Source organism: Typha latifolia, chromosome 14 (assembly GCF_019914945.1).
Source record: "Typha latifolia isolate L0001 chromosome 14, TyphaL0001v2, whole genome shotgun sequence".
Lineage (NCBI taxonomy): Eukaryota > Viridiplantae > Streptophyta > Magnoliopsida > Poales > Typhaceae > Typha > Typha latifolia.
Window position 1 is genome coordinate 2,309,242 of NC_133099.1, and position 14,193 is coordinate 2,323,434.

Genomic DNA, 14,193 nt, shown 5'->3' on the forward strand with positions numbered 1-14,193 from the left:
ACAGAGATAGAATATTGAGCATAAAGAACTGATAGAAGATTTGTTCTGAAAGGAAAAATAACTAGTAAAATGAGGAACACCTCAGGAATCGATTTCTAGCACAATAGCCATTTGATCAATCTGCAAACAGTGTGCATAAAATAACTTTTTCCCTTTTTTTTTATGGTAATCAAATATAGGGACTTTGAGGTTCAACGCAGATGCAAGATGCTCCAGATTGATTATATTACGCTACCAACTTAGGAGGAATCAGAAAAGGAAGACATCACCTGCCACAGTTTAAGGCAATGCCAAAAGCATCCAAAAAACGAATGACCGAGTTAATGATCACAGAAGTTTCATATCCACCAAAACGAAATCAAGCCAACAGAAGTTCTCTTAGAGAGCCCAAAGGCTAAGAGACATCTTAATACAACAAACTTGTTAGGAGAAAATTGATCAGTAATACTATCTATACAACATCTTTCCTAGTTATGGACGATGTAATGAGATAGTACAACAAATCAAAAGCATTAACATGATGAGAAGGCAATGAAATAAAAAAGAATAATGGAACTGAATCATTTGGATCTTGGTCTGCGAACGAGGCCATCAAATAGAACACTGTACATATATTTAACGTACTACCTCTACCAAGGGACTGGATATTGCCTGTTATGAGATTATGCAGCACAGATTGAGTTATGGACAGCATTTCGCTCTAGTGGACCCGTTTGAGAACCGAAAAAAACCCTCCTGACGTTTTCTCCTTGCGGCGATCTTCAGAGTCATCACCAACCTGTTTGATACAACAGTGAGTCTAATTTTCTTCTATAAAAAAACTTACGAGGATAAGAGACAATAGGCCAAATAAGGAAGTGAAGAAACAAGTAGACAACAATTAAACACTGGATGCTGAACCTCTTTGGCAATTCGCTGAAGAGTCTCTAATATTTCAGAAAAGTCTGGCCTTTCATTTGGGTCCTGCTGCCAGCATTTTTCAAGCAGATTAGCGATCTTTGGTCGAGTATTATTTGGAATTGTAGGTCTCAGGCCCTGTAGACAAAGAAGGATCGCTGTAATGATTAAGTATGTAAAAAAAGTAGATAAAAAAAGAATCTGCCAGGTTATGATGTAAATATGTAAGCAAGCCTATGCAAATGTCAATGAATAATATGGACAAGGATGTACAGTCTTGAAGATCTGATAATGTATAATCCCAAGAGCATAGCATATTTAGACATGGAATATGAATACGTGCTCAAGTCTTTAGTTCATCCACATAGTAATTAAAGGTTGCCGCATGTTATTTTTTGGAAAATCCCATAGAAAATTAACTTTGCTGTATCAGCATCCTCAAGTGCAACATTGTAGTTCGTTTCTAATATTGAATAGCTCCAAAACTCAGAACAGAAAAGTAGAAAGGGAAAAAGTTACTAATTGATTAAAATCTTAAAGAAGCATGATCACTCAACTAGTAAAACTTTGACTGACTGATCATTAGTCTGAAGCTCCTCCATTCAGTCAGTAAAAGCTGATCTGTTACTCATATTTAACCTCAAGTTAAATGAGCATGCCTTATCACTCTTTTCCTTAACCCCATCCATCCTTATAGGAACTAATCAATTTGCACACAAGGAATATTTAACACATTAAGCAGAGACAAGAAGAGATACTTGGATGAGTTTAACTTGCTCAAACCAGCATCACAGATTATTCCTGGAATATGTACTGTAAAGTTTATGTTGAAATTTGCTAGATGACGATTACAATTTTTTTGAGGGAAGTTTGCACCAGATTGACCACTTTGTTTCTTAATTAACATTTATCTAGTTATTGTGACAGATGTACATACTAAACGAAGACAGTCCAACAAAGGACATATAAAGACTTATGAAAGCCAACTATCACAGAATTGTAAACATCCTTTTGGAAAGGGAACCAAATATAGCTTCTGTCAAGTTAAAACTTTTTTCCTGAACTTGCACAACACTTCCTATAGACAACAAAAAAATGGATGGTTTCCTACTACTGATTCAAACACAACCAGAACCACGAAGAGATTGGAACATGAGGCATACCTTTTGAACTACTCCTACAGCTGCTTGTAGTGGTGTCAGGTACTCGTATGGAATCTAGTACAGTAAAACATAAACACAATATCAAATAACTGAAAATGCACATCCACCTTAATGACTGATACAGTATTGGGAAAATGCTGGAATTACCTTTCCTGTAATGAGCTCCCATAGCACAATTCCAAAGCTAAAAACATCAGCTTTGTGATCATAGGGCTTGTGTTCTATGACCTACAGTGAGACCATGAATAAGCAATATGTCTATGGGCAATACAGAATCTATACTGCTAAAATATGAAGCAAATGAATGTCAAAATCACCAACTGGAATACATAGAGGCACAAAGTATTTTTAGCGGATAGAGTATAATATAATGGCAAATTCAAATTGCGTAATGCATAAGATCATTCATTTAGTCTTACCAAGTGATCGCAAAATTTCTATTTCTGATGTTGCAATTAAGAAGGGTATATAGGAGAAAAAGAGCCCAGCAAACTCAGTCAGTTTGCTTGCATTTAAGCATTCGTTAAGTATTTAAAGCTGACGCAATTGAAGAGGTTGCAGTGATCTTTTTTCTTCAAGACTATTTAATGCTCTAGTCATCACATTACAGTAGGCAGAGTATTACCACGTACTTAGATGGCATCACCTAGTGTGATGGTAAGGTTTACCACCGTGCAGATGTAGTCATGGCTTTGAGTCACAAAAACAACCTCTCCAGAAATGAAGGCTGGGCATATCGAATTGGTGCCTTCTTTTAGTGTAATCGCTTTCAGTCTAATAGGTACAGTCTCTACATAATGATAGGGCACTAACAAGTATTAGTTTTTATTGTAGGCCAACTCTTAACATTGTCTCACTGTTTGCCTTATTCTTGCTTGCTGTACTGCAATCCACTGTAGAACATATATTTCAACAAACAAGATCATAATACTGAAACATATAATTGAACTTAAACAATAGCCTTTTGTTGCCTTATTCTTTGTTTACTCACACAATTTGAAAGATTAAACTTAAAAGACTTTTCTACATCAATTTGGTTTCCAAATGAACTTCTTTAACAGCACGTAAGCAGCTGCTAAACCGACCACACAATCAGAATTCTCCCTACTTCGAGTTTGAACTTTATAGCAACAATTCTTCATAATAATGTGGACTAATATACATATTACCTCTGTTAGTTCTCACCTCAAGACATTGCTTTCATCACTATAGTGTTCAGTTGCATTTGATAAGTGATAAGTGATAACCTCTTTTCTTTTTTAAAGAATAACATTGAAAACCTTTCTTAAAGTTGAGATATCTTGCATGAAACCTTTTAAGTGAACCCCTCTTAGAAGTTCAGAAGTATGTATTGGTTCCACCTTAGATGCAGGGGAAAAAAAAGAAAAGAAAATACTGGCTTTCTTGAGCACTACATATGAGCAGCAGCAAAATTTTCAGAGAGAACAATCTCCCCATGCTCTTCATTTATAGATTGAGAATGAACCTGCTCCAATATTTACAAATGCTAAATAGGTGCATAAGTCCCATCTCATCTATTTAGGAAATCAAATGTATGTGACCAAACCTAAATAAATGGACCATCCTAGACAAAATAGAAAAGACCATATGATGGCAATTGTTCACATCAATAAAGATCGCAACTTAATTAATAAGTACAGAATATCTCAAAGATATTACCTCAGGAGCCATCCAACGGTATGTCCCAGTTTCTGCAGTCATGACTCCTGATTGAGCTTTGACACGTGCAACACCAAAATCAGCAACCTTCACAACCTGTATGATAAATGATTTATTTAGAGTCAAACTATACTAAGGGCGATGGTGGATTGTAAAATAGATGATGCGGACATTAGACAAGATTGATGTGGAAGAAGAAAAGACATGTACATAAGTAATTAAACAAAAGAAAAAGACAAGACACATTGATTCATTTATTTCTAATCAATTGAATCAGTGAACATGATACCAAGGCAAACCCATGGAAATACGAGCAGCCCAGCACCCCTGTTGATATTTGTTTTAATGCAGAATTTCTTAACAAAATAGATACATACAAGAGGCAACGAATATAAATAGGTGAGTACAGAGTCTCTCCACATACAATGGATACACATGGCAAGTGCTAATGAAGGAAAATCATGATGTCGTCTGAGGATGGAAGAAGAAATGCAGCATGAATTAAACTCTCAAGTTGTTTAAAGATTAACATTGGGAAAATCTGACAAATGATCTGAAAAATATCAACAAATTGTAAGTTCATCCAGCTAAAGGTGACAAGCTGAAGGAAAAGGATTAACAAAAAGGCATTTTCTCTTGTCTGGATATTTGGAAGCAATTGCATTCTACAGAAGAATCGATGGTATAGGAATTCCCAAAAGAGATTCAGAATATATGCTCCGTACAAGCAAGTCAATTTATTGAAACAATGATTTAGCTTAATGTCTTGACAAGAGTAGCAGGCTGCTAGAGAAAACATTAAAATGTCCATCAGTGTGTTGAAACTAGAAAGAAGCTAACATATAATGCAAATAGAAAATAACTAAAGAAGATAGTGGTTGAGACTTGAAACGTTCAAAATAGATAATGATATCAAACATTTAAGGGACAGCAGCTAAAGCTACATGTCACCATAAAATATCTAAGCCATGACAAATGTCATGACTGATCCATCAGTTTATCCTGATCTTAGATTATTCTAGGTAAGTACTAATCACAGCATGTCCTTAAGTTACCTCATTTTCATCCATAAGAAGATTGGCAGCCTTTAAATCTCGGTGGATAATATTATTTTGGTGCAAGTAACTCATTCCCTTTGATACATCAATTGCAACTCTGAGTAAAGCTGGAAGCTTGAATACACCTTTTTGTTTATGGAGAAAATCGTATACACTTCCCCCTGACATAAACTCTGAGGACAATACAAAGATTAAGAAGAAGATCCTCAGACTCAAAATTATACATGAGGTGACTATCACCTTTACATTATATGCTCAGTGAGATAAAATCAAGTAACAATCTCAATTTCTAAGCTCCTACCTGTAACAATACATAAGGATGGAGCCTTGGTACATGCACCAATAAACTGCACAACATTCTTGTGGCGAACCTTTCTGCAAGCATAGAAGTAAGGGAAAAAGGAAATTAGGCAAAAGAGATATTTGACATAAATAACAAATGATTTCCAAGAGAGGTAAGGGATTTTGTTCCTCTCTGTGGCTTAATAAAATCAAAATGCACTCAAAGTACTAAAGATAAGATCCTATTGCCATCTTCCATGTCACTTGTATCTTTCTTAATGTACTTCTACAAGTATTTCCTAAAAGTACATGCATTCAGAAAATCAGATCCTATACTGTTCAAAAAGATACCACAGCTCTGACTACGAAAGAAAAGTAAATGACAATGAAAGGTGCATAGATATAGACTTATAGAGAACCATGAAAGAAAGCATGTCACACATAACATGAGTGTCAGAACATATTCTTTTATGACTATAATGCATGTTTAGAACAAATAAAACATTGACAAGAAAATCACAAGTGCAAAACAAAGTAGGCATGCTGCAAAATCATCAATAACCATGTAAATCATATGACGTATTAAAAGTTGCATATGATTCTACAGCAATTACCAAAACCATATGACGAATGTAAAGACCAACACAGTAAAACACAAAAGTTTGTCGGCACACAGTAGAAAATCAGAAACATCAAAACTAATGGCTCACCAGGTACACAAAAAAAATTGTATGATAAGAACATCATGATCTTAACTGGTGTTAAGCCAAACAAATGTGGAGCAAACAGATGTCATTTGTCAACCACGAAATAAAGGGAAAGCAGTGTTTCAACCAACCTCATAATAAAGACTTCCTGAGCAAATTCTCGCTGCATATCCAGATTAATACGCTCAGGCTTGAGTACTTTAATAGCAACATCTTGACTACAGTATGTACCACGATAGCTGGGAATTGGAAAAAAAACAGAAAATAAGAGAAGTGACTATACAATGTTAAAAGGAGATTCTATGATGGTCAGCAAGTGAAACTTACAGATCACCATAAGATCCAGATGCAACTTTATTTCCAAATTTCAAAAGGTTGACATCAATTTCCCATACATCAGTCCCATCTGTAGGTATTGCTACATGGTCAGATGATAATTTCTCTGCAGCTTGTGTGTTCTCCATTAGAGGAGGCCATGAATTAGATGCTGACAACGTTTGAATCTGTACAGAATTCCAACAGAGTCAGAAACCTAGGAGAACTAATGTATAAATAACTAATAACAGTTCAAGAAATTAAGCAAGAAACTTGTAATGATTTCCAAACAGAATCACAAACCTAAGGATTGCTGATGCATAATTTTTTAACAGAAGTTCAAGAGATGAAGACAGCAAACTTCAAAGAATGCAAGTAGAAGATTAAAAGCGAGTGAGGGTGTACATGATGCCAGTCACGTTTGTACGTAAGGCTATATTTTTGTGGAGTACACAACTACACACCAGAATTAATGGGAAATGGATCATCTAAAAAAATGAGAGAAGTTTTAAAATGGTTTTTGTGAAACAAACACAATATTGTCGTTAAAAAAGATTTAACACAGACCATGATTTAGACAAGCAAATAATAAAAATAAGTGATGGAAAACCAATGCTGTTAGCATCAAAAGCCAATTCTCAGGAAATGGATACCCTTTAACAGTCCAATAAATTACCCTGCACATAGGTGAACTGCAGAAAGACCAGAGAGAGAGAGAGAGAGAGAGAGAGAGAGAGAGAGTTACCTCAATCTTGTGAATTTCCTTCGCCAGTTCCCCTTTTAGCTGCTCAGTTTCCTAAATATAGTCAAAAACACTAAGCATGTTGCTTGATGAATTAATGCAAATATATATATATATATATACTGAAGTAGGAGAAAAGTTGATTCTTTTAACAAATACAAATGTTTGCTTCATCAAAGACCACCAACTCTTTGATACTCATTGTAGTATTGAGCAAGTATATCAGAAATATCAATATATAGCTTGCTCTGGATGTGTATAAATCAAACGCAGAACACATTTTGCAGATAAAACTATCCATAAAATGCAAATGAAGAAGGAATAATATATACATAGGCATGTTGAACATGTCAGGGTTTTTTTTCACAGACAATTAAACAGGGACCACAGAATAGAGATTTAGAATTTGAGACATGAAGAATACCTCATAGTGCCAGCCAACAACAACAAAGACATCTAATGAGTAACCATCATTTGTTGAAAATGCGTGTGCTTCTTGGATGTTAAGACTGAGCTCACCAAGCAGAGAAGTAAGCTGCAAATATCAGAGTAATATATATTATTGCAGAATAGATTTGTGAAACAAGTCATCAACGAGAGAAAAGGTACAAAATGGCTACCATAATTTCATTCCCGATTCTTTAGTAGACAAAGACTAAACTTACTTATTATAAAGATGAGGATCATGAAATGCGTCTCAGATATTCTTTATAAAGTGACACTGCAATACCTAGTCATTTAAATGTTAAAGAACTTGTAAGCTCCACTTAAAAGTGGTTTTGTTAAGACACATGGAATTGGGTACCAAAATTATCAATGGACAGATATCTCTCCCTGTATACCTTTATTCATACAGGTAGATATTTACCACATGTTGGGGGAAGAGAGATATTATGCATGAGTCTTTTTATGTTTTATGAGAAGATAATGCATATTTATCCAAAGAAATATTATTATCTTGATTTACATTTTTAATCACTTAAAATTTTACTGCTATAGTGATATAACAAGTATACTTTACTAGAGCTTCTTGTTTGTTTTATCTATTCCTTCAATATGGTAAAATAATTAGGAAGTTTTCTCAATGAATAGATAATTAAAATACAAAATAAATTCTTCCTTTGAGAAGATGACGTGAAGCTTGAGTTCTAAATGGAATACAATACCTGACTAAGAAGCTTTGGTTTGTCGTCTGTTGAAAATGTGATTTCATGCATGGGCCTGAAAGGCTGAAATTATATCAGAATATATTTGAATTTAGTGTGTTCTGCAGAGCAGACACAATTTTAAGAATGAGCATTCTATGATGTTGACAAGCACAGTTGCCAGAATGAAAAGATAAATACTTCCTAAAAAATTCTATGGCTTGATGAATATCGCAAGTTTATTGATGCAGAAAAACAACATTGGGAATATTCAATGACATGCTCACTAGAAGTGATGTTTGCATTTTAAGCAATCAGCATACATCTTTAAAATCATAAGGTTTTTAAAATACTGAATGCCATCTAATAATTCTTGTGTATAATGGTTCAACAATAAAAGCAATTAAAACAAATAATCACCTGGAAAAGTGTTGAACAGGATCTGCAACACTATCATCATCTTGAGCCTGAGACTTGCTGGCTTCGAGGGCAAGTGCCTCAAGATTTGCAGATGAACCAAAGGCAGGAGGAGGGTGAATGCTGAGGATTGTACAACATAAATAAAGAAAAGAGAAATAGAATAAGAAAAATGGAATGAATCTTCCATAGACTACAGTCTACAAGGCATCTTATAACAAGCAGATAAGATGTTATCTTCACATTTGAGGCAATTCAAATAGTAAAGAGAGAAACAACATACCTCTGACTACACAACAATCTAGAAGAAACTGCCTCCCCGGAATTGCTGGAACCAACAGAATCACCCTGATTACCATCGAGAACTGGAGATACCTACAGGACAAATACTTTTCCATGAAGCAGTGGATCAGATACATAGTTATTATCTATAGCACTAGTAGCCCATGGTTGAGTTTACTTTCAAAATGGAAAGTAATAAAAGAACTTGAAAGAACAGAAAGCAGGGCAAGAATGAACATGGAGCTTCAAGAGAAAACAGATAAAATCTAAAATGATAGCACAAAATCTTTTAATTATCTCGAAAGAAAATTTGAGATTCCATTAAGTCACATAACAAGGTAGGCATACCCTATATTTATGTTCTCTGTAAAATTACTAATCCAATTACTCAAGCCCTTGATAAATGGAAAGACATTCAGGAATCACAATAAGTCTATCATGGGAAAAAAATAGTTAACTAAAACTTAAACTCTTTAAGTATCACATACATGCTCCAATAACTTAACAATAACACAGAATCATTTAACTGCGATCAGAATAAGAAATGCATGATCATGATGGAGGCTAAAGGAGCTCTTGCAGAATGTACATGCTACTAAACAAAATTTGGAAGCGTGCATATCAAGACAGTAAAGAATTTAAGTAAGAATATCTGTGAAAAAATTTAGCATCAGTATATGATACGACATTCAGTAAATTGTAGAGCCTGACAACTTCAATACCAGTTTGCGACACTTAAATATCAGAAACTTCAACTTTACATTCTTCTAAATAAAAGAGGGACTAGAAGACAGATTGTCAAATAATCAATATCAAAATATTAATAGATTAAGAAAATTTCAGTAAAATAGTTCATCTAAATGAATGCTGTTGACCTACATCAACGTTTAGGTCTATAGGGAGGAGTGAGCATGTAAGCTAATACAGCTCCTAATTAAGTATAAAATTACTGGTTACAGTCACTGTAAAATAAAGGGCAGGCGCATAAAGAAAAGAACTATTCTTTATCGACCACGCACGGGATGGAATTATTCTTCATCAGAAGAGTTTGGTTACTTAAGGAAAATAACTGTCCTTTTTTTGTTACTTAGAATCAGATCTTATCTTAATCAAATGAGTTTTAACGAAATTGTCTACCTAAATAGCACAAAAAAAAAAAATTTACTGCAATTACCAATCAAGTCTTTGACTACTCAGATCAATCTACCAAAATCTAATCCACTATCTGATATTTAGAACATAAAGCAATTAAAAGACCTTTACCTGAACAACTCGCACAGAAAATGCAGGCCGGTTTGCAGGATCTCGGGCCTGCTCGAGCAATTTCTTATGCATCAAAACATCTTCTGCCCTCTCGACATTCACATCCATCGCATATCTATAAAACCAAAATATGACAAACAAGGTGGGCAAATCAGAAAGAAACAAAATTAGCCATCAAAGTAAACAGATATCTTGCAACAAGAACTTGAATAGGAAATCAAAAAAGCAGAAGCACATCAAATATCTTCCACCAAATTATACCATCAAATGGATTACAAAACAATAACTGTCTCGTCATCAGTCACGCAACCCTGATTTAGAAAAACAGATCGTCGATTTGCAAAAAAAAAAGATGAAAATCTTGCCGTGATATACGACAAAAGATTGAGGAGATAAACCCTACCGTGACCCTGGGCTAATGACGTGAGCTCAGAGCCATCATCCTAAACCGATATGTTACAATAAGAATCTCGATAAGAAATCAGAAGACTAGACAGTAGACCCAGACCAAGCATTCACCAAAACGCCAAATTATATCGCTACATGGTTTACGAAAAAGCGTGACCATCTCCAGGATCCAATTATGCTCAACCTAGTCCACAAAACTCAGATCCCCGACAAGAAAGACGGGATCTCTTCGCAAGAAACCCTACCGTGCTGGAAGTCGATTGAAGTGAGCCCAGAGCTCGTCGTCGAATCTCGGATTCAGCGTCTCCGGCAGCTCCGCCTCCTTAAGACGGCGGAGGACTTCGTTGTAGACCTCCAACTTCCTATGCTGGTGCTGCTGCTGCTTCCGCGAGCTCCCATACGAGACGTCCGTCCCCTTGCTACTGCAGCTCTCAGGCGCGTCCTCCATTGCCATTAGCGTGGCCAAGACCCCAAGATCGTTCTCAAATTTCACGTGACGAGAAGTGAAAGAAGAGCTCTAATTACAGTTTTGGAGAGGAGAGGAGAGGAAAGAGAAAATGGGAGGCATGAGGAAGTGGGGGAGGGGGATTTGTTTTCTTATATAGTTGCTAAGAATATCCGATAATTATCCTCCGAGCCCACTAGCTTTTTGTTGGTCAAAACGTGATTAATTATGGTGGCCTTATCTTGATTTCCACGTCTTTGTACGACTTTTTTCGATTTCAACCCTCTGGTTGCCACTCTATGTAGGCTTTAGATATCAATTAAAAAAATTAGAGGCTCAAATTGACCAATAGAGAGTTAAAATGCTACGTTGCATAGTACGGATGATACTTAGTTGTCCGAGGATATTACTAAGTACTTATAATTACTCTTGACATAGATGCATACGATTTAAAAAAAGAAGAAGAAGTTGATGAGCAAATACCGTTCAGAAAATTATAAATAACACCCTACCTTTTAACTATATTACAAATAAGACCTTCTTTTCCCACTTTATAAAAAAATGTCGAGCCACGTCTTGGGTTAAGTTTAAGTTAACAAACAAATGATGGAAGGACTAAAAAGAAATATAAAATTCTTCAATTTCAAAAAAAAATTGTTTCTTTTAAATTATCGTTATCTTTAATATTAAATAATAATAGTTTTAAATTTGTTGATCTTATGGGATTCAGTGACAATTTTTTATTATTATGGAGAATTTACTTACCAAGGAATATTTTATTAGAATATTAAATATAATTTTTAAATACCTAAATTACCTTATAGATTGGTAGGGTAAGGTGATTAGATTAGGAAAAAGGATATAGGTCTAGGTTAAAAAAAATTTAATGATATTTTAATAATTTTATTAGTAGAGTTATATAAATTATAGACCGAATTAATGGCAGTTAAGTATTAGTAGGATATTATATAAAAATTATAGGGAAGAAAAGGAAGAGAGTAAGTTACAAAATAATGTGATCCTGGCCCGATAGGATCACTTTAGAGGAGACATGGTATTTGCTAGGTCAAATCATATTATTATTAGAATTTTATTTTCAACAGTAGCAATTTTCAGGCTACGATGTTCTAACAGTCGCAACATAATATTTAAATGTCATAGGCCTGTCGAAGAATAAGTGATCTCAGGTTTTGAAATTCAAACAACTGCTGCAGGAGTTTGAAAGTCACAACCCCATTAAAGAATAAATGATCTCAGGTTTTGGCATTCAAATAATGGCAGCCCAATGTTCGAGTGCCAAAATATGTTGATTGCTCTTGGATTTTTGTGTTTGAATGGATGTCGTCGTAGTTCGAACGTTTGAATCTAAGAGTGCAGTCTATCTAACGGTGTTCAAGATGCCGTTCAATGGCGTTCAAATGCCCGACGCCGAGATCGTTGTGTTAGAATTAATTTAAATTATTTTAAATTTTTATTAGCTCCTAAATATATGAAAAGTAGTCATTTTGGGATTATGAAAAAATAATGACATTTCTATCGTCTCCTACCTCATATCTTTCAACATTCTTTTTAGATCCAAAGCCGACGCTATTTTCTTCCTTCTCGACTATCAATCCCCTTAGTATAGTAAGGCTAACTTTCTTGTCCCTCCTCCCTCAAACCCTAGTCGTTGGCTAGCTTTTTTCTCCTCATCCGTTGATTCCCCATCTCTTTAATGTTGTCCATCTTCTCTCCCTTTTTTCATTTCTAAATCACAGATAAACCCCACGCCATCATTATCTAGCATTATCCCTTTCGCTCTCTATCTTATATATCTCACCATTTTTATTAACATCACTGCTATTATCTCCACAAATAAATTGACCTTAACTCGGTTCACAATATAAAATTCTCGGAGAAGACAATGTCAAAAAGAAATCTTAAAACTATAAGGTGTTATTTGAAAACTTCCCTAATAATTAGAAGAGAAAGCAATTCATATGGCATATATATATATATTTACTTATAAGGACATACACTATTCACGAGATGTCTCTAATTAATTACTCAATTCACCCAAAATCTAAATAGTAGAAATAATAATACTAGTAGCAAATAGTTGCCCAAGTTGTCCTTCTTTTCACTCTTCCAAATTCTTATCCAATTGACTGCATTCATATACACAGTCAGATCCAAATCAGCCAACACTTCCCTTTGCTTTCATACTTATCATTTAAAGATACTCCTTTTCATGTCATCCTAAATTCAGGTATTGAAAGCGACGAGTCCTCCTCTTCCAACATTTTGGCAAGTCTTTTTTTTTTCATTTAAATAGATTATAAATCTATTTAAATTTTAGTTTCACTGAAGAACAAAAGGGGGTAAAAAATATATCCACGACTTTGTTTCGTAGATAAGACCCAAATCCAAGGGTTGAAATGCAAAAAAAATATAATGAAAATGGCAATGAAGTAAAAAATAAATAAATAAAGTTGGAGGGGCAGGTATGCAAGTGGCAAGTGGTAAACGTGCTAAAGACTTGGAAGAAGAGCAAAAACACGTGGACCAGAAAATCACAGTCAGAGGAGGAACGGAATTTTGAGTTGGAGTGCATGACTTTAGAATGGCGACATTTTCTTAGCCGTTAAGGGGATAAGGAGTACAACACAACGCTAATTGGCAATTAATATTTTATTCGGGTTGGTGATGCAAAACTAGATCTCGCATCGAGTTTTATAATTTTGCAGCTTTGGATCGCAGCTTACTCGATTTTTTTTTTTTATTATTATTATTATTATTTCTGTGAACGGTAGTTCGGAAGATTGTACTGCTATGACGATGGGAATATATGGAATATGCCCTTTGATTGGACTTAGTGTTGTATGACCTTAGAATGGAGACATGACTAACCTACTTTCCATGAGGCCTGGTTAGATATATTTCTGCATCAAATATTTGCCGTTGGAAAGCTACCTAGAATAGTTAGATTTTGCATCCAAAAATAATAATATATTTAATTTACTTTTATTAAAATTATTATTAAGCTTTGATCATTTTACTATTTATACCCTCTTATTTTTGAATATTTATAATGTTTAAAATATAGAAAAATTTGCATGTAACACTATGTTTTTTTAACGAAATTATAATTCACACCCTATATTTTTACTATTTACAAATCGAACTCTATAATTTAGCGAACATATACAGCAAATACCCTACTGTTAATTTATTAGTTAAACTTAACCAAACATTTAGGTTAAGTTAATTATATTATAAATATTATGAAATTACTCTCAACTAAGTTATACTAAGGTCATTTTAGTTATTTTAGAAATAAAATACCTCTATTTAATAGAATATTCTCACGGTGTTAATTTAAATTTAACACATGATGTTTTATCTATATA

The 14,193-nt window shown here is 34.4% G+C and overlaps 1 protein-coding gene across 1 annotated transcript; it reads right to left on the minus strand.

The window, feature by feature from the left end:
* Positions 1-312: 312 nt before the first annotated feature.
* Positions 313-10,929, minus strand: LOC140800582 (serine/threonine-protein kinase STY46-like). Its single transcript, XM_073155331.1, has 16 exons — positions 10,605-10,929; positions 9,952-10,066; positions 8,690-8,781; positions 8,410-8,529; positions 8,011-8,065; positions 7,269-7,379; positions 6,848-6,898; positions 6,115-6,290; positions 5,919-6,026; positions 5,100-5,173; positions 4,796-4,971; positions 3,741-3,836; positions 2,208-2,288; positions 2,061-2,114; positions 901-1,035; positions 313-778 (listed from the first exon to the last, which is right to left on the minus strand). The coding sequence occupies exons 1-16, from the start codon at positions 10,811-10,813 to the stop codon at positions 701-703; spliced, it is 1,731 nt and encodes a 576-aa protein (XP_073011432.1). The 5' UTR covers positions 10,814-10,929; the 3' UTR covers positions 313-700.
* Between the last annotated feature and the right edge of the window lie 3,264 nt (positions 10,930-14,193).

Bases quoted from the DNA above. Each gene is read 5' to 3' on its own strand.
- LOC140800582 (XM_073155331.1), bottom strand. From the start codon at position 10,813: ATGGCAATGGAGGACGCGCCTGAGAGCTGCAGTAGCAAGGGGACGGAC. The intron at 8,782-9,951 runs GTAAAGGTCTTT...TTTGTCCTGTAG, and splicing joins TTTCTGTGCGAGTTGTTCAG to GTATCTCCAGTTCTCGATGG. The intron at 779-900 runs GTTCAGCATCCA...TGTATCAAACAG, and splicing joins TTCAGCGAATTGCCAAAGAG to GTTGGTGATGACTCTGAAGA.